Here is a 25,289-nt window from a genome sequence, read left to right on the forward strand (position 1 = left end):
AGGACATTACATTAGTCACAGGTACCTGTGGAGAGGGAGGAAGGACATTACATTAGTCACAGGTACCTGTGGAGAGGAAGGACATTACATTAGTCACAGGTACCTGTGGAGAGGGAGGAAAGACATTACATTAGTCACAGGTACCTGTGGAGAGGGAGGAAAGACATTACATTAGTCACAGGTACCTGTGGAGAGGAAGGACGTTACATTAGTCACAGGTACCTGTGGAGAGGAAGGACGTTACATTAGTCACAGGTACCTGTGGAGAGGGAGGAAGGTACATGAGGTATGAAAGGAAGACTTTGAAATACTTCTCCTTTGTCAACTAGCAAAGCTTGTACAAGCAGAGCTGGCTGGGTACCAGTTACATTTTCTTACGTTACAGCCTTATTCTAAAATGTATTAAATAAATAAAAATCCTCACCAATCTCCACATAGTAACCCATAATGACAAAGTAAAAACAGGTTTTTAGAATAAATAAATAACCTTATTTACATAAGTATTCAGACCCTTTGCTATGAGACTTGAAATTGAGCTCAAATGCATCCTGTTTCCATTGATCATCCTTGAGATGTTTCTGCAACTTGATTGGAGTCCACCTGTGGTAAATTCAATTGATTGGACATTATTTGGATAGGTACACACCGGTCTATATAAGGTCCCACAGTTGACAGTGCATGTCAGAGCAAAAACCAAGCCATGAGGTCGAAGGAATTTTCCATAGAGCTCCAAAAATGTCTGCAGCATTGAAGGTCCCCAAGAACACAGTGGCCTCTATCATTCTTAAATGGAAGAAGTTTGGAACCACCAAGACTCTTCCTAGAGCTGGCCGCCCGGCCAAACTGAGCAATCGGGGGAGAAGGGCCTTGATCAGGGAGGTGACCAATAACCCGATGGTCACTCTGACAGAGCTCCAGAGTTAATTTGTGGAGATGGGAGAACCTTCCAGGAGGACAACTATCTCAGCAGCACTTCACCAATCAGGTCTTTATGGTAGAGTGGCCAGACGGAAACCCCTCCTCAGTAAAAGGCACATGACAGCCCGCTTGGAGTTTGCCAAAAGGCACCTAAAGACTCTGAGACCATGAGAAACAAGATTATCTGGTCTGATGAACCCTAGATTGAACTCTTTTGCCTGAATGCCGAGTGTCACGTCTGGAGGTAACCTGGCACCATCACTACGGTGAAGCATGGTGGTGGCAGCATCATGCTGTGGGAATGTTTTTCAGGGACTGGGAGACTAGTCAGGATTGACGGAAAGATGAACAGAGCAAAGTACAGAGAGATCCTTGATGAAAACCTACTCCAGAGCGCTCAGGACCTCAGACTGGGGCGAAGGTTCACCTTTCAACAGGACAATGACCCTAAGCACACAGCCAAGACAATGCGGGAGTGGCTTCGGGACAAGGAATGTCCTTGAGTGGCCCAGCCAGAGCCCGGACTTGAACACGATCAACCTGAAAATAGCTGTGCAGCGACGCTCCCCATCCAACCTGACAGAGCTTGAGATGATCTGCAGAGAAGAATGGGAGAAACTCCCCAAATACAGGTGTGCCAAGCTTGTAGCATCATACCCAAGAAGACTCGAGGCTGTAATCGCTGCCAAAGGTACTTCAACAAAGTACTGAGTAAAGGGTCTGAATACTTAAGTAAATGTGATATTACGTTTTTTAGATTTTTAATAAATTATCAAAAATGTCTAAAAACCTGCTTTTGCTTTGTTATTATGAGGTATTGTGTGTAGATCGATGAATAATTGTTTTATTTTAATCCATTTTAGAGTAAGGCTGTAAAGTATTTATTTTTTTTAAAGTCAAGGGGACTGAATACACTGTATATATATTTAAATACAACATTACTCTGTAAATTGTATATTGTAGCTCTATTTTTCTTCTCAGTGACACGTGCTATCATACAGAGACGGCCTTTAGTCTGACAGACAACAAGCTGCATTGATTAAAAAACCTCCAGAAATGGATTGACATTCGAGCACTCCAACTTACCCTCAACTTCCTGCCATATATGGTCACTTTACTTTTGATGACTTCCTTCCTCATCCTCCACTCGATGGAATTCAGCCCGCTGTCGGTGGGCAGAGTGATGTTACGCCGACCAATGGTAGGGCTGACTGCGCCGGCTAGGATGTGGGGCTCTGTGTGGAAACTGAGGCCCATGCCGTTGGCATACGATACCCGGAGAGTGCCATTGTAACAGAACTGGTAGTTGTTCCGTACTTGGTCTGCAGGGGGAGCAGCAGACACACACACGTTATATGAGAAGTGAGAAACTAAAAAGGAACGTTTTATTACAGAGAAGACATTCCATTTGATGTGATTGAATGCTCTGCATTAGAGGAAATGCAGTCTCTGGATGTGTGTACTTTTCTCCCAGACAATAACAAGTATCCTCTCTCAGAATGACATGACCAAAGATAAGAGGGTTTTTAGTCTCTCAGCAAAATGCAGAACATGAGCATTTTATTCCATTTCCATGCAGTAATGAGATCATGGACTACAATTGAGGAAAAAAAGGTATCTGGAAACAAAATAATCCATGGAGTTTAACGTGAGGAAAACTTCTTGAAACACGTCTAACAAAACAAGAGTACTCAAAACCAGCTCTTAACATCTTTCAAACTCAATGTATCTCCTTGAAACAGGAGAAGTAAACTTTGCGAGCCTTTAAAGACAGATTTACTTTGGAGGCTCCATTTCAGTCAGAACTCCCACATTAGATTTAAATAAAGTGTGCAGTTAAAGGTAGCCAAGTCAGTTTGCCCGCTTTTACGAGCCCCCCCCCAGGGCAGACTTTCATAGAAATCTATTCAATTCTTATTCTCACGACTCCAGTAGTTTCCAGACGTACAGATGAAATTGCATTTATTTTCTGTCACACCCCCGTGGGTCAGTGGGGAAATCCGTTCTCTATTGCTCTTTTCCCCCTCCCCACTAAACGGCTGTAATAACCTCTGGGATCAGGGGCCGTCTTGTTGGGCAGCAACATGACGAAATTCCAATTCGTAGAATATATTTTTATGAGAATGATATTTTTAGGTGACATGTTAGTTACCTTGCACCACGGTGTAGGACGCCTCCGCAGAGGACAAGTTGGTGAGGACGGTGACGTCATCGTCTCTGTTGGAGCTCTCCACGTCGATGTTGATGGATTGCTCCATCTCCCGGTGCAGGCTGGTCACCACTCCCGTTGGGTAGGTGACGTTAGTCAGATGTCCCTCACTGTCATACCTGCACGGGGGAGAGAATAGGACGGAGCTGAGTCAAGTAGACATGGAGGAAAAAAATCCTACATGTGTGCTGGAAAACAAAGCTTGATTGTTTAATCAAACGTGAGAGCAACAGATGTCCTCTAGTACTCAGTGTAGTACCAGTGTCAGATACCAGATGGTGACAGTGACATAACCATACTGTTGATCTGACAGAATCCAGACCTCTCTCTCTCTGACTAATGCATTATTTCCATGGTGATTACTCATTTACTTCAGCCCACATGAGCATGTGAGTTATATCACTGAATTGTTCATTTACCCAGTCACATTACACATATATACACAAGTATATTCACACAGAGCGTTGGGCCAGTAACCGTTGGGCCAATGTCGACGTGGATGTCGAGTACCTCTCTGAGTCAGAGGGTTTGGGTGAAATGCGGAAGACACATTTCAGTTGAATGCATTCAGTTGTACAACTAACTAGGTATCCCCCTTTCATTCAGTTGTACAACTGACTAGGTATCCCCCTTTCATTCAGTTGGACAACTGACTAGGTATCCCCCTTTCATTCAGTTGTACAACTGACTAGGTATCCCCCTTTCATTCAGTTGGACAACCGACTAGGTATCCCCCTTTCATTCAGTTGTACAACTGACTAGGTATCCCCCTTTCATTCAGTTGGACAACTGACTAGGTATCCCCCTTTCATTCAGTTGGACAACTGACTAGGTATCCCCCTTTCATTCAGTTGTACAACTGACTAGGTATCCCCCTTTCATTCAGTTGGACAACTGACTAGGTATCCCCCCTTTCATTCAGTTGTTCAACTGACTAGGTATCCCCCTTTCATTCAGTTGTACAACTGACTAGGTATCCCCCTTTCATTCAGTTGTACAACTGACTAGGTATCCCCCCTTTCATTCAGTTGTTCAACTGACTAGGTATCCCCCTTTCATTCAGTTGTACAACTGACTAGGTATCCCCCTTTCATTCAGTTGGACAACTGACTAGGTATCCCCCTTTCATTCAGTTGGACAACTGACTAGGTATCCCCCTTTCATTCAGTTGTACAACTGACCAGGTATCCCCCTTTCATTCAGTTGGACAACTGACTAGGTATCCCCCTTTCATTCAGTTGGACAACTGACCAGGTATCCCCCTTTCATTCAGTTGGACAACTGACTAGGTATCGCCCTTTTCCCTTTCCCTTACTCATAGAAGTTGGTCCATCCAGTCTCATCAGCCTTGGAGGCCAGCAGACCTGTGTTCGCAGCATAGCTCATCAGCGCCACTTCCTGGTTTAGGGCAGATACGGAGCGCAGGCCGCCGGCAGGGTCCAGCCCCAGGCTGACCACCTGGTTCTCAGGCAGCAGCACTAGCCTCAGCTGGCCAGAGCCGTCTCTCCTCACCCTCAGGGTGTTGTTACAGTTATCAGCCACAGCAGCCAGCTCCCCGTCCGGCCCGTAGGTGAAGTTATACAGGAGTTCTCCGGTGATCAGACTGACTGTGTGTCTGTGGAGCCCATCTCTACTGAACACGTAGTGTTCCTGTTCCCGTGGTGACCCCACCTCATACAGCCCTATGGGCGTGGCCATGGGCCTGTTGCGCCTCACCGCCCGCACGCGGATGTTGTTTAGGTCAGCGATGAACAGTGTGCCGTCGGGAGACACGGCGAGCGAGGAGGGGGCGTTGAGCCCGGCGTCTGTGGCGTAGCCCTCGTCGCCAGAGAAGCACTGGCAGTTGACGTCGTTCTTGCAGTCGCACTCGGAGGTGGCGCCGGCCAGCGGAGAGATCTCTCCGGAGGCGCTGACATGCCGCACGCGGTTGATCTTCTTCTCGTCCGTCTCCGCGATGTAGAGCACGCCGGTGTGGGAGATGGCGATGGCCGTGGCGCTCTCCAGAGCTGAGTGGATGGCCAGCTTGCTCAGGGAGTAGTCGATGCCTGGGACCTGGCAGTGCATGGGCCTCCCAGCGATGATGCTGACCTGGTGGTTCTCAGTGATGCGCATGATCACATTGTTCTCCAGAACATACAGGGAGTTGTCTGTAGGGTTCACCGCCAGGTCAGTGGGCCACTCCAGACGCACCTGGATCAACAGACACAGAACACATGAGTCATCACAAATCCACTGGAACTCTTCCCCCCAGCCCTCTGTAGATCTCTCCCTCTAGTCTCCCCCAGCCCTCTGTAGATCTCTCCCTCTAGTCTCCCCCAGCCCTCTGTAGATCTCTCCCTCTAGTCTCCCCCCAGCCCTCTGTAGATCTCTCCCTCTAGTCTCCCCCCAGCCCTCTGTAGATCTCTCCCTCTAGTCTCCCCCCCAGCCCTCTGTAGATCTCTCCCTCTAGTCTCCCCCCCAGCCCTCTGTAGATCTCTCCCTCTAGTCTCCCCCTTCCCTCTGTAGATCTCTCCCTCTAGTCTCCCCCAGCCCTCTGTAGATCTCTCCCTCTAGTCTTCCCCCAGCCCTCTGTAGATCTCTCCCTCTAGTCTCCCCCTTCCCTCTGTAGATCTCTCCCTCTAGTCTCCCCCCAGCCCTCTGTAGATCTCTCCCTCTAGTCTCCCCCCAGCCCTCTGTAGATCTCTCCCTCTAGTCTCCCCCTTCCCTCTGTAGATCTCTCCCTCTAGTCCCCCCCAGCCCTCTGTAGATCTCTCCCTCTAGTCTCCCCCAGCCCTCTGTAGATCTCTCCCTCTAGTCTCCCCCCAGCCCTCTGTAGATCTCTCCCTCTAGTCTCCCCCTTCCCTCTGTAGATCTCTCCCTCTAGTCTCCCCCCAGCCCTCTGTAGATCTCTCCCTCTAGTCTCCCCCCAGCCCTCTGTAGATCTCTCCCTCTAGTCTTTCTCCCCCCAGCCCTCTGTAGATCTCTCCCTCTAGTCTCCCCCAGCCCTCTGTAGATCTCTCCCTCTAGTCCCCCCCAGCCCTCTGTAGATCTCTCCCTCTAGTCTCCCCCCAGCCCTCTGTAGATCTCTCCCTCTAGTCCCCCCCAGCCCTCTGTAGATCTCTCCCTCTAGTCTTTCTCCCCCCAGGCCTCTGTAGATCTCTCCCTCTAGTCTCCCCCCAGCCCTCTGTAGATCTCTCCCTCTAGTCTTTCTCCCCCAGCCCTCTGTAGATCTCTCCCTCTAGTCTCCCCCAGCCCTCTGTAGATCTCTCCCTCTAGTCTTTCTCCTCCCCAGCCCTCTGTAGATCTCTCTCTAGTCCCCCCCAGCCCTCTGTAGATCTCTCCCTCTAGTCCCCCCCAGCCCTCTGTAGATCTCTCCCTCTAGTCTTTCTCCCCCCAGCCCTCTGTAGATCTCTCCCTCTAGTCTCCCCCAGCCCTCTGTAGATCTCTCCCTCTAGCCTCTCCAGCCCTCTGTAGATCTCTCCCTCTAGTCTCCCCCAGCCCTCTGTAGATCTCTCCCTCTAGTCCCCCCCAGCCCTCTGTAGATCTCTCCCTCTAGTCCCCCCCAGCCCTCTGTAGATCTCTCCCTCTAGTCTTTCTCCCCCCCAGCCCTCTGTAGATCTCTCCCTCTAGTCTCCCCCAGCCCTATGTAGATCTCTCCCTCTAGCCCCTCCAGCCCTCTGTAGATCTCTCCCTCTAGTCTCCCCCAGCCCTCTGTAGATCTCTCCCTCTAGTCCCCCCCAGCCCTCTGTAGATCTCTCCCTCTAGTCCCCCCAGCCCTCTGTAGATCTCTCCCTCTAGTCCCCCCAGCCCTCTGTAGATCTCTCCCTCTAGTCCCCCTCAGCCCTCTGTAGATCTCTCCCTCTAGTCTCCCCCAGCCCTCTGTAGATCTCTCCCTCTAGTCCCCCCCAGCCCTCTGTAGATCTCCGTCTCTAGCCCCCCCCAGCCCTCTGTAGATCTCTCCCTCTAGTTTCCCCCCAAACCTCTGTAGATCTCTCCCTCTAGTCCCCCCCAGCCCTCTGTAGATCTCTCCCTCTAGTCTCCCCCAGCCCTCTGTAGATCTCTCCCTCTAGTCTCCCCCAGCCCTCTGTAGATCTCTCCCTCTAGTCTCCCCCAGCCCTCTGTAGATCTCTCCCTCTAGTCTTTCTCCCCCAGCCCTCTGTAGATCTCTCCCTCTAGTCCCCCCCAGCCCTCTGTAGATCTCTCCCTCTAGTCTCCCCCCAGCCCTCTGTAGATCTCTCCCTCTAGTCCCCCCCACCCCTCTGTAGATCTCTCCCTCTAGTCTCCCCCAGCCCTCTGTAGATCTCTCCCTCTAGTCTCCCCCCAGCCCTCTGTAGATCTCTCCCTCTAGTCTCCCCCAGCCCTCTGTAGATCTCTCCCTCTAGTCTTTCTCCCCCAGCCCTCTGTAGATCTCTCCCTCTAGTCCCCCCCAGCCCTCTGTAGATCTCTCCCTCTAGTCTCCCCCCAGCCCTCTGTAGATCTCTCCCTCTAGTCCCCCCCACCCCTCTGTAGATCTCTCCCTCTAGTCTCCCCCAGCCCTCTGTAGATCTCTCCCTCTAGTCCCCCCCAGCCCTCTGTAGATCTCTCCCTCTAGTCCCCCCCAGCCCTCTGTAGATCTCTCCCTCTAGTCTTTCTCCCCCCAGCCCTCTGTAGATCTCTCCCTCTAGTCTCCCCCAGCCCTATGTAGATCTCTCCCTCTAGCCCCTCCAGCCCTCTGTAGATCTCTCCCTCTAGTCTCCCCCAGCCCTCTGTAGATCTCTCCCTCTAGTCCCCCCCAGCCCTCTGTAGATCTCTCCCTCTAGTCCCCCCAGCCCTCTGTAGATCTCTCCCTCTAGTCCCCCCAGCCCTCTGTAGATCTCTCCCTCTAGTCCCCCTCAGCCCTCTGTAGATCTCTCCCTCTAGTCTCCCCCAGCCCTCTGTAGATCTCTCCCTCTAGTCCCCCCCAGCCCTCTGTAGATCTCCGTCTCTAGCCCCCCCCCAGCCCTCTGTAGATCTCTCCCTCTAGTTTCCCCCCAAACCTCTGTAGATCTCTCCCTCTAGTCCCCCCCAGCCCTCTGTAGATCTCTCCCTCTAGTCTCCCCCAGCCCTCTGTAGATCTCTCCCTCTAGTCTCCCCCAGCCCTCTGTAGATCTCTCCCTCTAGTCTCCCCCAGCCCTCTGTAGATCTCTCCCTCTAGTCTTTCTCCCCCAGCCCTCTGTAGATCTCTCCCTCTAGTCCCCCCCAGCCCTCTGTAGATCTCTCCCTCTAGTCTCCCCCCAGCCCTCTGTAGATCTCTCCCTCTAGTCCCCCCCACCCCTCTGTAGATCTCTCCCTCTAGTCTCCCCCAGCCCTCTGTAGATCTCTCCCTCTAGTCTCCCCCCAGCCCTCTGTAGATCTCTCCCTCTAGTCTCCCCCAGCCCTCTGTAGATCTCTCCCTCTAGTCCCCCCCAGCCCTCTGTAGATCTCTCCCTCTAGTCTCCCCCAGCCCTCTGTAGATCTCTCCCTCTAGTCTCCCCCCAGCCCTCTGTAGATCTCTCCCTCTAGTCCCCCCCAGCCCTCTGTAGATCTCTCCCTCTAGACCCCCCCAGCCCTCTGTAGATCTCTCCCTCTAGTCTCCCCCAGCCCTCTGTAGATCTCTCCCTCTAGTCTCCCCCCCAGCCCTCTGTAGATCTCTCCCTCTAGTCCCCCTCAGCCCTCTGTAGATCTCTCCCTCTAGTCTCCCCCCCAGCCCTCTGTAGATCTCTCCCTCTAGTCTCCCCCAGCCCTCTGTAGATCTCTCCCTCTAGTCTCCCCCAGCCCTCTGTAGATCTCTCCCTCTAGTCTCCCCCAGCCCTCTGTAGATCTCTCCCTCTAGTCTCCCCCCAGCCCTCTGTAGATCTCTCCCTCTAGTCTCCCCCAGCCCTCTGTAGATCTCTCCCTCTAGTCTTCCCCCAGCCCTCTGTAGATCTCTCCCTCTAGTCCCCCCCAGCCCTCTGTAGATCTCTCCCTCTAGTCTCCCCCCAGCCCTCTGTAGATCTCTCCCTCTAGTCTCCCCCAGCCCTCTGTAGATCTCTCCCTCTAGTCTCCCCCCAGCCCTCTGTAGATCTCTCCCTCTAGTCTCCCCCCAGCCCTCTGTAGATCTCTCCCTCTAGTCTTCCCCCAGCCCTCTGTAGATCTCTCCCTCTAGTCCCCCCCAGCCCTCTGTAGATCTCTCCCTCTAGTCTCCCCCCAGCCCTCTGTAGATCTCTCCCTCTAGTCTCCCCCAGCCCTCTGTAGATCTCTCCCTCTAGTCTCCCCCAGCCCTCTGTAGATCTCTCCCTCTAGTCTCCCCCCAGCCCTCTGTAGATCTCTCCCTCTAGTCTCCCCCAGCCCTCTGTAGATCTCTCCCTCTAGTCTCCCCCAGCCCTCTGTAGATCTCTCCCTCTAGTCTCCCCCCAGCCCTCTGTAGATCTCTCCCTCTAGTCCCCCCCAGCCCTCTGTAGATCTCTTCCTCTAGTCTCCCCCCAGCCCTCTGTAGATCTCTCCCTCTAGTCCCCCCCAGCCCTCTGTAGATCTCTCCCTCTAGTCCCCCCCAGCCCTCTGTAGATCTCTCCCTCTAGTCCCCCCCAGCCCTCTGTAGATCTCTTCCTCTAGTCTCCCCCCAGCCCTCTGTAGATCTCTTCCTCTAGTCTCCCCCCAGCCCTCTGTAGATCTCTCCCTCTAGTCCCCCCCAGCCCTCTGTAGATCTCTCCCTCTAGTCCCCCCCAGCCCTCTGTAGATCTCTCCCTCTAGTCTCCCCCAGCCCTCTGTAGATCTCTCCCTCTAGTCTCCCCCAGCCCTCTGTAGATCTCTCCCTCTAGTCTCCCCCAGCCCTCTGTAGATCTCTCCCTCTAGTCTCCCCCAGCCCTCTGTAGATCTCTCCCTCTAGTCTTTCTCCCCCAGCCCTCTGTAGATCTCTCCCTCTAGTCCCCCCCAGCCCTCTGTAGATCTCTCCCTCTAGTCTCCCCCCAGCCCTCTGTAGATCTCTCCCTCTAGTCCCCCCCACCCCTCTGTAGATCTCTCCCTCTAGTCTCCCCCAGCCCTCTGTAGATCTCTCCCTCTAGTCCCCCCCAGCCCTCTGTAGATCTCTCCCTCTAGTCCCCCCCAGCCCTCTGTAGATCTCTCCCTCTAGTCTTTCTCCCCCAGCCCTCTGTAGATCTCTCCCTCTAGTCTCCCCCAGCCCTCTGTAGATCTCTCCCTCTAGCCCCTCCAGCCCTCTGTAGATCTCTCCCTCTAGTCTCCCCCAGCCCTCTGTAGATCTCTCCCTCTAGTCCCCCCCAGCCCTCTGTAGATCTCTCCCTCTAGTCTCCCCCAGCCCTCTGTAGATCTCTCCCTCTAGCCTTTCTCCCCCCCAGCCCTCTGTAGATCTCTCCCTCTAGTCTCCCCCAGCCCTATGTAGATCTCTCCCTCTAGCCCCTCCAGCCCTCTGTAGATCTCTCCCTCTAGTCTCCCCCAGCCCTCTGTAGATCTCTCCCTCTAGTCCCCCCCAGCCCTCTGTAGATCTCTCCCTCTAGTCCCCCCAGCCCTCTGTAGATCTCTCCCTCTAGTCCCCCCAGCCCTCTGTAGATCTCTCCCTCTAGTCCCCCTCAGCCCTCTGTAGATCTCTCCCTCTAGTCTCCCCCAGCCCTCTGTAGATCTCTCCCTCTAGTCCCCCCCAGCCCTCTGTAGATCTCCATCTCTAGCCCCCCCCCAGCCCTCTGTAGATCTCTCCCTCTAGTTTCCCCCCAAACCTCTGTAGATCTCTCCCTCTAGTCCCCCCCAGCCCTCTGTAGATCTCTCCCTCTAGTCTCCCCCAGCCCTCTGTAGATCTCTCCCTCTAGTCTCCCCCAGCCCTCTGTAGATCTCTCCCTCTAGTCTCCCCCAGCCCTCTGTAGATCTCTCCCTCTAGTCTTTCTCCCCCAGCCCTCTGTAGATCTCTCCCTCTAGTCCCCCCCAGCCCTCTGTAGATCTCTCCCTCTAGTCTCCCCCCAGCCCTCTGTAGATCTCTCCCTCTAGTCCCCCCCACCCCTCTGTAGATCTCTCCCTCTAGTCTCCCCCAGCCCTCTGTAGATCTCTCCCTCTAGTCTCCCCCCAGCCCTCTGTAGATCTCTCCCTCTAGTCTCCCCCAGCCCTCTGTAGATCTCTCCCTCTAGTCCCCCCCAGCCCTCTGTAGATCTCTCCCTCTAGTCTCCCCCAGCCCTCTGTAGATCTCTCCCTCTAGTCTCCCCCCAGCCCTCTGTAGATCTCTCCCTCTAGTCCCCCCCAGCCCTCTGTAGATCTCTCCCTCTAGTCCCCCCCAGCCCTCTGTAGATCTCTCCCTCTAGTCTCCCCCAGTCCTCTGTAGATCTCTCCCTCTAGTCTCCCCCCCAGCCCTCTGTAGATCTCTCCCTCTAGTCCCCCTCAGCCCTCTGTAGATCTCTCCCTCTAGTCTCCCCCCCAGCCCTCTGTAGATCTCTCCCTCTAGTCTCCCCCAGCCCTCTGTAGATCTCTCCCTCTAGTCTCCCCCAGCCCTCTGTAGATCTCTCCCTCTAGTCTCCCCCAGCCCTCTGTAGATCTCTCCCTCTAGTCTCCCCCCAGCCCTCTGTAGATCTCTCCCTCTAGTCTCCCCCAGCCCTCTGTAGATCTCTCCCTCTAGTCTCCCCCCAGCCCTCTGTAGATCTCTCCCTCTAGTCCCCCCCAGCCCTCTGTAGATCTCTCCCTCTAGTCTCCCCCCAGCCCTCTGTAGATCTCTCCCTCTAGTCTCCCCCAGCCCTCTGTAGATCTCTCCCTCTAGTCTCCCCCCAGCCCTCTGTAGATCTCTCCCTCTAGTCTCCCCCCAGCCCTCTGTAGATCTCTCCCTCTAGTCTCCCCCAGCCCTCTGTAGATCTCTCCCTCTAGTCCCCCCAGCCCTCTGTAGATCTCTCCCTCTAGTCTCCCCCCAGCCCTCTGTAGATCTCTCCCTCTAGTCTCCCCCAGCCCTCTGTAGATCTCTCCCTCTAGTCTCCCCCAGCCCTCTGTAGATCTCTCCCTCTAGTCTCCCCCCAGCCCTCTGTAGATCTCTCCCTCTAGTCTCCCCCCAGCCCTCTGTAGATCTCTCCCTCTAGTCCCCCCCAGCCCTCTGTAGATCTCTTCCTCTAGTCTCCCCCCAGCCCTCTGTAGATCTCTCCCTCTAGTCCCCCCCAGCCCTCTGTAGATCTCTCCCTCTAGTCCCCCCCAGCCCTCTGTAGATCTCTCCCTCTAGTCCCCCCCAGCCCTCTGTAGATCTCTTCCTCTAGTCTCCCCCCAGCCCTCTGTAGATCTCTTCCTCTAGTCTCCCCCCAGCCCTCTGTAGATCTCTCCCTCTAGTCCCCCCCAGCCCTCTGTAGATCTCTCCCTCTAGTCCCCCCCAGCCCTCTGTAGATCTCTCCCTCTAGTCTCCCCCAGCCCTCTGTAGATCTCTCCCTCTAGTCTCCCCCAGCCCTCTGTAGATCTCTCCCTCTAGTCTCCCCCAGCCCTCTGTAGATCTCTCCCTCTAGTCTCCCCCAGCCCTCTGTAGATCTCTCCCTCTAGTCTTTCTCCCCCAGCCCTCTGTAGATCTCTCCCTCTAGTCCCCCCCAGCCCTCTGTAGATCTCTCCCTCTAGTCTCCCCCCAGCCCTCTGTAGATCTCTCCCTCTAGTCCCCCCCACCCCTCTGTAGATCTCTCCCTCTAGTCTCCCCCAGCCCTCTGTAGATCTCTCCCTCTAGTCTCCCCCCAGCCCTCTGTAGATCTCTCCCTCTAGTCTCCCCCAGCCCTCTGTAGATCTCTCCCTCTAGTCCCCCCCAGCCCTCTGTAGATCTCTCCCTCTAGTCTCCCCCAGCCCTCTGTAGATCTCTCCCTCTAGTCTCCCCCCAGCCCTCTGTAGATCTCTCCCTCTAGTCCCCCCCAGCCCTCTGTAGATCTCTCCCTCTAGTCCCCCCCAGCCCTCTGTAGATCTCTCCCTCTAGTCTCCCCCAGCCCTCTGTAGATCTCTCCCTCTAGTCTCCCCCCCAGCCCTCTGTAGATCTCTCCCTCTAGTCCCCCTCAGCCCTCTGTAGATCTCTCCCTCTAGTCTCCCCCCCAGCCCTCTGTAGATCTCTCCCTCTAGTCTCCCCCAGCCCTCTGTAGATCTCTCCCTCTAGTCTCCCCCAGCCCTCTGTAGATCTCTCCCTCTAGTCTCCCCCAGCCCTCTGTAGATCTCTCCCTCTAGTCTCCCCCCAGCCCTCTGTAGATCTCTCCCTCTAGTCTCCCCCAGCCCTCTGTAGATCTCTCCCTCTAGTCTCCCCCCAGCCCTCTGTAGATCTCTCCCTCTAGTCCCCCCCAGCCCTCTGTAGATCTCTCCCTCTAGTCTCCCCCCAGCCCTCTGTAGATCTCTCCCTCTAGTCTCCCCCAGCCCTCTGTAGATCTCTCCCTCTAGTCTCCCCCCAGCCCTCTGTAGATCTCTCCCTCTAGTCTCCCCCCAGCCCTCTGTAGATCTCTCCCTCTAGTCTCCCCCAGCCCTCTGTAGATCTCTCCCTCTAGTCTCCCCCAGCCCTCTGTAGATCTCTCCCTCTAGTCTCCCCCCAGCCCTCTGTAGATCTCTCCCTCTAGTCTCCCCCCAGCCCTCTGTAGATCTCTCCCTCTAGTCCCCCCCAGCCCTCTGTAGATCTCTTCCTCTAGTCTCCCCCCAGCCCTCTGTAGATCTCTCCCTCTAGTCCCCCCCAGCCCTCTGTAGATCTCTCCCTCTAGTCCCCCCCAGCCCTCTGTAGATCTCTCCCTCTAGTCCCCCCCAGCCCTCTGTAGATCTCTTCCTCTAGTCTCCCCCCAGCCCTCTGTAGATCTCTTCCTCTAGTCTCCCCCCAGCCCTCTGTAGATCTCTCCCTCTAGTCCCCCCCAGCCCTCTGTAGATCTCTCCCTCTAGTCCCCCCCAGCCCTCTGTAGATCTCTCCCTCTAGTCTCCCCCAGCCCTCTGTAGATCTCTCCCTCTAGTCTCCCCCCCAGCCCTCTGTAGATCTCTCCCTCTAGTCTCCCCCCAGCCCTCTGTAGATCTCTCCCTCTAGTCTCCCCCAGCCCTCTGTAGATCTCTCCCTCTAGTCTCCCCCAGCCCTCTGTAGATCTCTCCCTCTAGTCTCCCCCCAGCCCTCTGTAGATCTCTCCCTCTAGTCTCCCCCCAGCCCTCTGTAGATCTCTCCCTCTAGTCTCCCCCAGCCCTCTGTAGATCTCTCCCTCTAGTCCCCCCCCCAGCCCTCTGTAGATCTCTCCCTCTAGCCCCCCCCAGCCCTCTGTAGATCTCTCCCTCTAGTCCCCCCCCAGCCCTCTGTAGATCTCTCCCTCTAGCCCCCCCCAGCCCTCTGTAGATCTCTCCCTCTAGTCCCCCCCCCAGCCCTCTGTAGATCTCTCCCTCTAGTCTCCCCCCAGCCCTCTGTAGATCTCTCCCTCTAGTCCCCCCCAGCCCTCTGTAGATCTCTCCCTCTAGTCCCCCCCCCAGCCCTCTGTAGATCTCTCCCTCTAGTCTCCCCCCAGCCCTCTGTAGATCTCTCCCTCTAGTCCCCCCCAGCCCTCTGTAGATCTCTCCCTCTAGTCTCCTCCCCAGCCCTCTGTAGATCTCTCCCTCTAGTCCCCCCCAGCCCTCTGTAGATCTCTCCCTCTAGTCTCCCCCAGCCCTCTGTAGATCTCTCCCTCTAGCCCCCCCCAGCCCTCTGTAGATCTCTCCCTCTAGTCTTTCAAGTCTATCCAACTTTCTCTCTCTCACACACTATTCAGAAGTAGGGTTGCACAATTCTGGTAACTTCCCCAAAATTCCCAGGTTGTTCCCTCCTGATTCCAGAAATTTTCCAACCTGGAAAGATATCGGAATTGTGCAACCCTACTCAGAAGACGGTAGAGATTGGATTTCTGTATAGGTGGGTATTGATACTGTCAATGTATGACTACAAACGGGCAGCACTATGTAGGACCAGTAGAAGATACCCTATAAAAACAAAGTATGTCAATACCCCTTCAAATGAGTGGATTCGTCTATTTTATCCACACCCGTTTCTAACAGGTGTATAAAATCGAGCACACAGCCATGCAATCTCCATATATTTACATTGGCAGTAGAATGGCCTTACTGAAGAGCTCAGTGACTTTCAATGTGGCACCGTCATAGGATGCCACCTTTCCAACAAGTCAGTTCGTCAAATGTCTGTCCTGCTGTGCTGTTATTGTGAAGTGGAAACGTCCAGGAGCAACAACGGCTCAGCCGCGAAGTGGTAGGCCACACAAGCTCACAGAACAGGACCGCTGAGTGTTGAAGCACGTCTGTCCTCGGTTGTAACACTCACTACCGAGTTCCAAACTGCCTCTGGAAGCAACGTCAGCACAAGAACTGTTCGTCAGGAGCTTCATGAAATGGGTTTCTACGGCCGAGCAACCGGCTGGAGTGGTATAAAGCTCGCCGCCATTGGACTATGGGCTTAGTGGATGCCATGAGAACACTACATACCCCAATGCATAGTGCCAACTGTACAGTGGTAGAGGAGGAATAATGGTCTGGGGCTGTTTTTCATGGTTTGGGTTAGGTCCCTTAGTTCCAGCGAAGGGAAATCTTAACCCTACAGCATACAATGACATTCTAGACAAGTTTGGGGAAGGTCCTTTCCTGTTTCAGCATGACAATGCCCCGTGCACAAAGCAAGGTCCATACAGAAATGGTTTGTCGAGATCGGTGTGTGGGAGAACTTGAGTGGCCTGCACAGAGCCCTGACTTCAACCCTATCGAACACCTTTGGGATTAATACGAACGCCGATCGCGAGCCAGGCCTAATCGCCCAACATCAGTGTATGACCTCACTAATGCTCTTGTGGCTGAATGGAAGCAAGTGTCTGCTGCAACGTTCCACATCTAGTGGAAAGCCTTCCTAGAAGAGTGGAGGATGTTATAACAGCAAAGGGGACCAACTCCATATTAATGTCCATGATTTTGGAATGAGATGTCCACATACTTTTAGTCATGTAATGTATATCCCTTTAAGATACAGTCTCTGTAGTTGTCCAGCTTAGTGTATTAGGCCATAAGGCAGAGGGATGGAGATATCCTTTAGACTGCAAAGTCTAGCCTCAGCAGCACTACACAGGTGTTCTGCCCCAAAGGGCCTATAAGTCCAAAATATAAAGATATAAAACATAGATTTTTTGCTTCCCATGTTTCCCTCCTGACCTGACTGACGTCCATGCTGGAGTCACAGCTGAGTGGGCGGACCGCTGTGAGGTCATTGGTCTTGATCAGGGTGGAGATGATGCCGTTCTGGTCCACCTTACGGATCATGGTGGCGTCAACAAAGTACATGAGACCGTTCTTATCCACAGCGATCCCTGACAGACAGAAAGACGTAAGAGGGGGCAGGGTTAGAAATCACAACATTCTGACGTGTGAAAACTAGTTCTGGTGCTGCTAACACAAACAGTCAAAACAAAGTCAAAGTTGTGCTCGTCAGGCATTCTGTCGTCTCATCACAATGACATCCGGATGTCGGTGTGCTAGCTTGTCATCTTTCTTGTGACGCCAAGTGACAGTGCAACACTACGCCTGGCAGTTTGGTGTCAAGAAGTGCCATCGTCTCTTTTCCAGGTCACTGCTCTGAACAAATCACTGTCGTTTCCATTACCCCCACCCCCTGAAGATAGCCTACCCTAGATAGATATTGAGCAGTGGAGACTGCTTAAGGGATGACGGCTCATAATAATGGCTGGAACAGAGCAAATGGAATTTGATACCATTTCACCTATTCCACTCCAGCCATTACCACGAGCCCGTCCTCCCCAATTAAGCTGCCACCAACCTCCTGTGATATTGAGTGACAGCTAAGCACCCTAAATGAACAGCAGGTGAACCTGTGTAAAATCCCACAATAAATGTGTAAGTGACAGTTTGTAAGTGACAGTTTGCAAGTGACAGTTTGTAAGAGACAGTTTGTAACAGACAGTCAGCTATAGCAAAATAATCCTTGAGGAAATTAGACGAGTGGAACTGATTTTATAGTGAATGTGTGGAGCATAGCAGCCCTGCAACAGTACTCAGTAACAAGTCACTGTCACCTCCCCAGTCCTGGTTGATAGCCCCTGTTCCTGGGTACTCACCCCTGGGGTTCATGAGTGCGGCCTCCATGGCCTTGCCCCCGTCCCCACAGCGAGCCTCGTCGAAGGGGACACACTGCTCGCCGGTCCCAGCCACCACCTGGGCATTGTCCAACAACTGCCGCCCGCTGGTCGGCGAGCGCAGGCGGTATATCTGCCGAGAGTTGGTGTCTGAGAGGAAGACCGAGCCAGACATGGGATCCACCGCTAGGTAGTACTTGTGTGTAGGGTTGTTCCTGCGGAGAAATTATATGAGAGAATATTTTAGATGGTAATAATAATAACCTCCAGCAACTAAAATCAATTTTAAGAGGTGTGACAGATAATCCCTCAAAGGACTAAAACAGAGATTGGGAATACATTCCTAAGGCACCCCACAATACAGGAAGATAACTATCGCTTTTGCTATAGCTGTATGTCAGGCAATGTCACCAAGCTGTTGGAGGATGCATAACTTACCCATGCCTCAAGTCTTTATTTCTGAAAACAAAACAAAGAAACCAACCTTGTTAGTTTCCACCCATCATCCTACTTAACCCCTCCTCCACTGACACCCTCCTCAACTGGCACCACCCTCCACTGGCACCCTCCTCCACAGGCACCCTCCTCCACAGGCACCCTCCTCCACTGGCACCACCCTCCACTGGCACCCTCCTCCACTGGCACCCTCCTCCACTGACACCCTCCTCCACTGGCACCCTCCTCCACTGACACCCTCCTCCACTGACACCCTCTTCCACTGACACCCTCTTCCACTGGCACCCTCCTCCACTGGCACCCTCCTCCATTGGCACCACCCTCCACTGGCACCACCCTCCACTGGCACCCTCCTCCACTGACACCCTCCTCCACTGACACCCTCCTCCACAGGCACCCTCCTCCACTGACACCCTCCTCCACTGACACCCTCCTCCACAGGCACCCTCCTCTACTGACACCCTCCTCCACTGGCACCCTCCTCCACCCTCCTCCACTGGCACCCTCCTCCACTGGCACCCTCCTCCACTGGCACCCTCCTCCACTGACACCCTCCTCCACTGGCACCACCCTCCACTGACACCCTCCTCCACAGGCACCCTCCTCCACTGACACCCTCCTCCACAGGCACCCTCCTCCACTGACACCCTCCTCCACTGGCACCACCCTCTACTGACACCCTCCTCAACTGACACCCTCCTCCACTGACACCCTCCTCCACTGACACCCTCTGTACGTTGATACCTTACCTGAGCTCCAACACAGCCGTGGTGTTGAGGGTGGGATAGACCCGGCGGATGAAGTTGAGGTCTCCCACATACAGGCTGCCGTCCCCCCCACAGGCCAGCGCCACAGGGGCCAGCAGCTTGTTGCCCTCGGCCAGACCACTGCAGCTGGGACAGGAGATACTGCGCCTGCGCCCGTTACCCATGATGCTGTTGATGACTGGAGGCTGCTGCTCTGAGACAAACACATTCTCCCCACTGCCCTTATGTAAGATCCCTGAAACAGTAGAGGCAAACACTTCTGATTCAAAACAATATCTTTTTAGATCCTAAAAATACAGCAAGGGAACAAAGACCCAGTGACACTTTTTAAATCAACCTCCATCTTAATATGAACTTACTTATCATTTTAGACTTTCCCAAAAATAAAACAAAGTAATTCAATCTGTAATCCAATACTGTTCAAACTGTTGCTATAGAAACAAGGTGAGTTTCAGATGGTGAGCGTCAGAGTAGTATATTAGTGGCTAATAAGTCTGGCTACACATCTTACTGCAAATTGAGAAATTATGTGACTAAACTCAACAATAAGAAGCAGAAACTGTATTATGAAGCCAAGATCAATGATATAAAGAATAAAAATAATAATAATTGGAGTACGTTAAATGAAATTATGGGTAGAAAGACAAATTCAACTGCATCTTTCATCCAATCAGATGGCTTATTCATCACGTTGCCAATTATTTTAATGATTTCTTCATTGGCAGAGTGGGAAGACTTAGACAGGAAATGCCAACAACAAACAGTGAGCCATCGTACTCGAGCATAACATTTTTATAATAAAAGAAAAGCATTGTAAGTCAGAATTTTGTAAAGTTAGTGTGGGAGAGGTGGAAAAGTTATTGTTATCGATCAATAATGACAAAACCTCTGTCATCCACAACTTAGATGGAAAGCTACTGAGAATGGTAGATGACATAGCCACTCCTACAGTATCTGTCATATCTTTCATCTGAGCCTAGAGGAAATGGTTTCTAACATGTATTGTCTCGGCGGGGGCGAGGGGGGTTTGAATACTTGTCTAATGTTTCATTTTTCATATTAAAAAATATATATAATAATTCAAATTTTTCATCCACTTTGACATGGCAGAGTACCTTGTATAGATCGTTGACCAAAAATTACAATTACATTACAATTACATTACAATTACATTACAATTACATTACAATTACAAAGTCAAGGGGTGTGAATCATTTCTGATGGCACTGCATGTGTATCTAACCTTGTGGGGAAACACAATACAGTCCCAATCCTATTTTCCCTAGCCCTAAACGGTACACTAACCCTAAAACCTAACCGTAACCCTAAAACTAACCGTAACCCTAAAACTAACCGTAACCCTAAACCTAACCGTAACCCTAAACCTAACCGTAACCCTAAAACCTAACCGTAACCCTAAAACTAACCGTAACCCTAAAACTAACCGTAACCCTGAAACTAACCGTAACCCTAAAACTAACCGTAACCCTAAAACTAACCGTAACCCTGAAACTAACCCAAATTCTAAACCCAATAGACATAGGATTTGACCTTGTGGAGACAAACAAAATGTCCTCAGTTGGTCACATTTGTTGTTCGTTTACTATTCTTGTGGGGACTTCTGGATGCACACACACACACACACACACACACACACACACACACACACACACACACACACACACACACACACACACACACACACACACACACACACACACACACACACACACACACACACACACACACACACACACACACACACACACACACACACACACACACACACACACACACACACACACACACACACAGAGAGAGAGAGAGAGAGATTTTTAAATGTATGTAAATTGTAAAGTCTTTTGTCTGTAATGTCTTTTCATTATGCGTCGAACCCCAGTAAGACCAGCTGTCGTCATTGACTCCCTGCTTGTCATTGCCTACACACAGGAATATTCAATTGGTATTCAGGGCACGCCTAATGCTGTCAAACACGGAGGTGAAAGACCAGTGTTGTCTGAGGAGATTACCAGTGGCACTGCACCGGTATAGAGATGAGACAAGACAAGGCTACTTGGATGTTAAACATTCATTCATGCGCTCAAATAAGTGGTCTGGTTTCAGTGACCATGTAGCCACACCTTTTTAACATTTCACAACACTAAACAAAAAAACAGAAAGAATTCACACAGTTGTGAATGATCTGACTGTGATAGTAGCCTATCTGTCCCGGCATGAGTGACTCAGTTCTAAAATGGCCCTGTTCTGACTTTTAAAGGATGTAGGTCTTTCTTTTAACTAGGCAAGTCAGTTAAAAACACATTGCCCTTTCCGACTTCCTGTCTACTCTCCACTGTCCTATCTCAATAAAATAAATAAAATCCATAAAATATGAAAACAAAACGTTGTAGGGTCGTACCACTGGCAATGTTGAGGGAGTGATGTTTGTCCAGGGACCAGCCCCCTAAGTTGGAGGGCAGCAGCTCATATCCCTGCAGCACCGCTGTCCTCTTCTCCCACAGGATCTGACTGGGACACGTCTCATACTCAAAACCCACTGACACTGTAGAAAAACAGAGGAGAATACCACTTTATTCTCCATCCCAAACTTCAGCATCGCCTCATAAGTAACACAGAATTGAATCACATTGCATGGCACGTACAGTCAGTGAATGCTTTAAATGTACTCTTCATGGTCACACCAACCACACGTGATACACGCACATGAACAAGGTTTAGTTTACTTCAATAAGAATGTTAATCAGGTGAGTGACATTTAATGAGACGTGTGTGTGTGTGTGTGTGTGTGTGTGTGTGTGTGTGTGTGTGTGTGTGTGTGTGTGTGTGTGTGTGTGTGTGTGTGTGTGTGTGGAGAGAAACGTACTCAGCCTGATCACATGCTGTATGTGTGAATGGATGGGCCCCGAGGTAGACAACTGTTCACACCTACACAGTAGCACAGTATGTTACTGTGCTGGTGTCAACTTAATTAAACATGTGATAATTTAGAGAAGGATAGAAAGCTTATGTTTGATTAGTTGAGTGAGAGATTGTCAGAAAGGTCTGCCAACCTGTTGCAGTAACAGATAACATGGTACTGTGTCTGGATAGATGGTTACATCTAATATAACGGACCAGACATCTCACGCTGCTCCTCACCAGACGCCTGGGTCAGACCATAGACCCTCTGCCTGTAGGCATCTGTCTTGTCCCAGATGTAGGTGTAGGCCAGGTTAGGAGAGGCGTGGAACCACTTCTGGAAGAGATGTCCCTCCACGGCCACCATCAGGTGCACCTTGGCCAGGGAGAGAGGCACCAGGGCCTGGGTCATGGTCACCTTCAGCAGTGCGTGGTACCCGGAGGCACGAGAGCTCAGGTAGCACAGCTTCAGACCTGTGCCCGGGATCTCCAGCTGCTCATGAACCACCTAGGAGGAGCAGGGAGAGAGGGAAAGAAAGAGGAAGAGGGAGAGAGAGATGTGAGAGAGAGAGAAGACAAGAAAGTGTGAGAGAAACAGAGCTAGAGAGAGAGAAACAGAGCTAGAGAGAGAGAGCTAGAGAGAGAGAGAGAGAGAGAGAGAGAGAGAGAGAAACAGAGCTAGAGAGAGAGAGAGAGATAGAGAGAGAGAGAGAGTGCTGTGTATGTACCTGAGTCTCAGGGATGATGTGCCTCTCTGCAGGGTGGGAGCTGAAGAAGGAGGAGAGGGGCGAGGCCACCACCACAGGGTCTGGGTGGACGTAGCCGCTGAGGTCACAGGCTGGGATGGTATTCTCCTCCGTCTTCAGCACCAGCGTGTCCATGGCATAGAACCGGTTCCAGGGTAGCCACACCGTGCGCTCCTGGCTCAGGAACGGAGCTCGCTCGAAGCGCAGGGCCAGAGACACACCCCCATTGGCCACCAGGTCAAATCTAGAGAGGAACAAAGACAGAGGACAAGGGGGTTATAAACCCTTTGATCCTCACCATCCTCAAATGACTCAAAGATATCTAAGTCACGGGGGACCTAAGGGACATAAATCCATCCATACATCTAAAGATCTGTTGTCATATTCAAACACCAAAAAATCACCTACGTGCCATCCTGCCGAGTCAGGGTGAAGCCGTAGTGAGGGTACTTGACAAACGTCACGTTGACCCCCACCAGGGGAGTCCCGTCCGTGGTCACGACCTGGCCTCGGATCAACGCTGCCAGGCTGCAAGAGAGGATATAGCTGCAAGGTGAAGGTATGAAGATGGTGTAACATCACATGAATCAAATCTCTTAATGTACATTGCATTCGGAAAGTATTCAGACCCCTTTACTTTTTCCACATTTTGTTACGTTTACAGTCTTATTCTAAAATGGATTAAATCGTTTTTTCCCCCTCATCAATCTACACACAATACTGCATAAAGGCAAAGCAAAAACATTTTTTTTTTTTTCTTTTGCAAATTTATAAAATATCAAAAACAGAAATATCACATTACATAAGAATTCAGACCTTTTACTCAGTACTTTGTTGAAGCACCTTCGGCAGCAATTACAGCCTCAAGTTTTCTTGGGTATGATGCTACAAGCTTGGCACACCTGCATTTGGGGAGTTTCCCCCATTCTTCTCTGCAGATCCTCTCAAGCTCTGCACAGCTATTTTCAGGTCTGAGATGTTCGATCGGGTTCAAGTCCGGGCTCTGGCTGGGCCACTCAAGGATATGCAGAGACTTGTCCCGAAGCCACTCCTGCGTTGTCTTGGCTGTGTGCTTTGGGACGTTGTCCTGTTGGAAGGTGAACCTTTGCCCCAGTCTGAGGTCCTGAGTGCTCTGGAGCAGGTTTTCATCAAGGATCTCGATCCTGACTAGTCTCCCAGTCCCTGCCACTGAAAAACATCCCCACAGCATGATACTGCCACCACCATGCTTCACCGTAGGGATGGTTCCAGGTTTACTCCAGACGTGACGCTCGGCATTCAGGCCAAAGATAACAAATCTTGGTTTCATCAGACCAGAGAATCTTGTTTCTCATGGAAGAAGTTCGGTGCCTTTTGGCAAACTCCAAGCGGGCTGTCATGTGCCTTTTACTGACCAGTGGCATCCGTCTGACCACTCTGCCATAAAGGCCTGATTGGTGGAGTGCTGCAGAGATGGTTGCCCTTCTGGAAGGTTCTCCCATCTCCACAGCGGAACTCTGGAGCTCTGTCAGAGTGACTATCGTGTTCTTGCTAACCTCCCTGACCAAGGCCCTTCTCCCCCGATTGCTCAGTTGGGCCGGGCGGCCAGCTCTAGGAAAAGAGTCTTAGTGGTTCCAAACGTCTTCCATTTAACAATGATGGAGGCCACTGTGCTCTTGGGGACCTTCAATGCTGCAGAATTTATTTGGTACCCTTCCCCAGACCTGTGCCTCAACACAATCCTGACTCGGAGTGCTACGGATAATTCCTTCGACCTCATGGCTTTTGCTAGGACGTGCACTGTCAACTGTGGGACCTTATATAGACAGGTGTGTACCTATCCAAATCATGTCCAATCAATTGGATTTACCACAGGTGGACTCCAATCAAGTTGTAGAAACATCTCAAGGATGATCAATGGAAACAGGATGCACCTGAGCTCAATTTCGAGTCTCATAGCAAATGGTCTGAACACTTATGTAAATAAAGTATTTTTGTTTTTTATTTTTAATACATTTGCAAAAACTTCTAAAAACCTGTTTTCAGTTTGTCATTAAGAGGTATTGTGTGTAGATTGATGAGAATATTTTTTTTGCAATGTATCAAAATGTAGAAAAAGTCAAGCGGTCTGAATACTTTCCGAATGCACTTGTAATGACTGTGAAAGTCAGTGGTAATTACTTTAGAATATTCTGACCTTATGCTGATGTTTACTGTATAAACAGTTGATTATATCCTGAAGTAAGTAGAATTGATAGATGGGTACATTACCTTGAGTTGAAGGGGTTGTTTCCAGGGATGATGTGGGTGCCATCCCTCCCCACCAGTAACTTGACTCTGTCGTAGAATGATCTGACTTTCAGCGAAGGTGATTGGCTCTGCTGGATGATCTGCAGTGGATCCCTTGCTCCCAGGCACAGTGGATTGGTCAGGCACAGACTCTGAGCGCAGCAGTCGGGATCCATGCAGTCTGTCAGTCCGTCTGCAAGGGGTAGCACATGATAAAATAGTCCCGTGTGGCTCAGTTGGTAGAGCATGGCGCTTGCAACGCCAGGGTTGTGGGTTCATTCCCCACGGGGGGACCAGGATGAATATGTATGAACTTTCCAATTTGTAAGTCGCTCTGGATAAGAGCGTCTGCTAAATGACTTAAATGTAATGTAAATGTAATAAAATAATCTGGACAGACAGACACCGCTGCAACTAAATAATGATTCAGTGGCATTTTTTGATTTGTCATTTTTCCTTTTGTTGTTGGGCAGAATAGAACAAGATCATTGTCAAGCAGAAAACAGTGCAACAAAGAACATTTGAAAACATGCAGGTTTAGCATCTGTATACCCTCTATACTGTGTCAATGTGAAACACAACATATATTCAAATGCATATTCCCTTTCCATTCTTTTCACGAGTTCATTTATTTCTCTTCAACTAATGTTATATATTCATTAGGATGTGTGTGGTATTTTTGCCTCATTCTCAAGTTTTTTAAACATTTTTATTTATTTAACCTTTATTTAATTAACTAAGCAAGTCAGTTAAGAACAAATTCTTATTTACAATGACGGCCTACACCGGCCAAACCCGGACGATGCTGGGCCAATTGTGCGCCGCCCTATGGGACTCCCAATCACGGCCGGTTGTGATACAGCCTGGAATCAAACCAGGGTCTGTAGTGACGCCTCTAGCACTGAGATGCAGTGCCTTAGACCGCTGCGCCACTCAGGAGCCTACAAAGGAAGTTCTCCTTCAGAAACACAGTGCCTGCCTG

General features: G+C 51.4%; 1 protein-coding gene across 2 annotated transcripts in view; it reads right to left on the reverse strand.

Moving 5' to 3' along the window:
- Positions 1 to 25,289, reverse strand: part of LOC139537861 (teneurin-2-like) — a 179,534-nt gene that overhangs the window by 5,494 nt on the left and 148,751 nt on the right. For both annotated transcript variants that reach the window (XM_071339712.1, XM_071339713.1), the window contains 12 exons: positions 24,290 to 24,500; positions 22,448 to 22,567; positions 22,022 to 22,283; positions 21,534 to 21,801; positions 20,794 to 20,937; positions 18,357 to 18,609; positions 17,590 to 17,610; positions 17,134 to 17,366; positions 16,214 to 16,368; positions 4,443 to 5,317; positions 3,071 to 3,246; positions 2,005 to 2,240 (listed from right to left, as the gene is read on the reverse strand). In XM_071339712.1, coding sequence (XP_071195813.1) covers positions 2,005 to 2,240; positions 3,071 to 3,246; positions 4,443 to 5,317; positions 16,214 to 16,368; positions 17,134 to 17,366; positions 17,590 to 17,610; positions 18,357 to 18,609; positions 20,794 to 20,937; positions 21,534 to 21,801; positions 22,022 to 22,283; positions 22,448 to 22,567; positions 24,290 to 24,500 — 2,954 coding nt within the window. The remainder of the gene's footprint in view (positions 1 to 2,004; positions 2,241 to 3,070; positions 3,247 to 4,442; positions 5,318 to 16,213; positions 16,369 to 17,133; positions 17,367 to 17,589; positions 17,611 to 18,356; positions 18,610 to 20,793; positions 20,938 to 21,533; positions 21,802 to 22,021; positions 22,284 to 22,447; positions 22,568 to 24,289; positions 24,501 to 25,289) is intronic.

The sequence above is a fragment of the Salvelinus alpinus genome, chromosome 13 (assembly GCF_045679555.1).
Source record: "Salvelinus alpinus chromosome 13, SLU_Salpinus.1, whole genome shotgun sequence".
Classification (NCBI taxonomy): domain Eukaryota; kingdom Metazoa; phylum Chordata; class Actinopteri; order Salmoniformes; family Salmonidae; genus Salvelinus; species Salvelinus alpinus.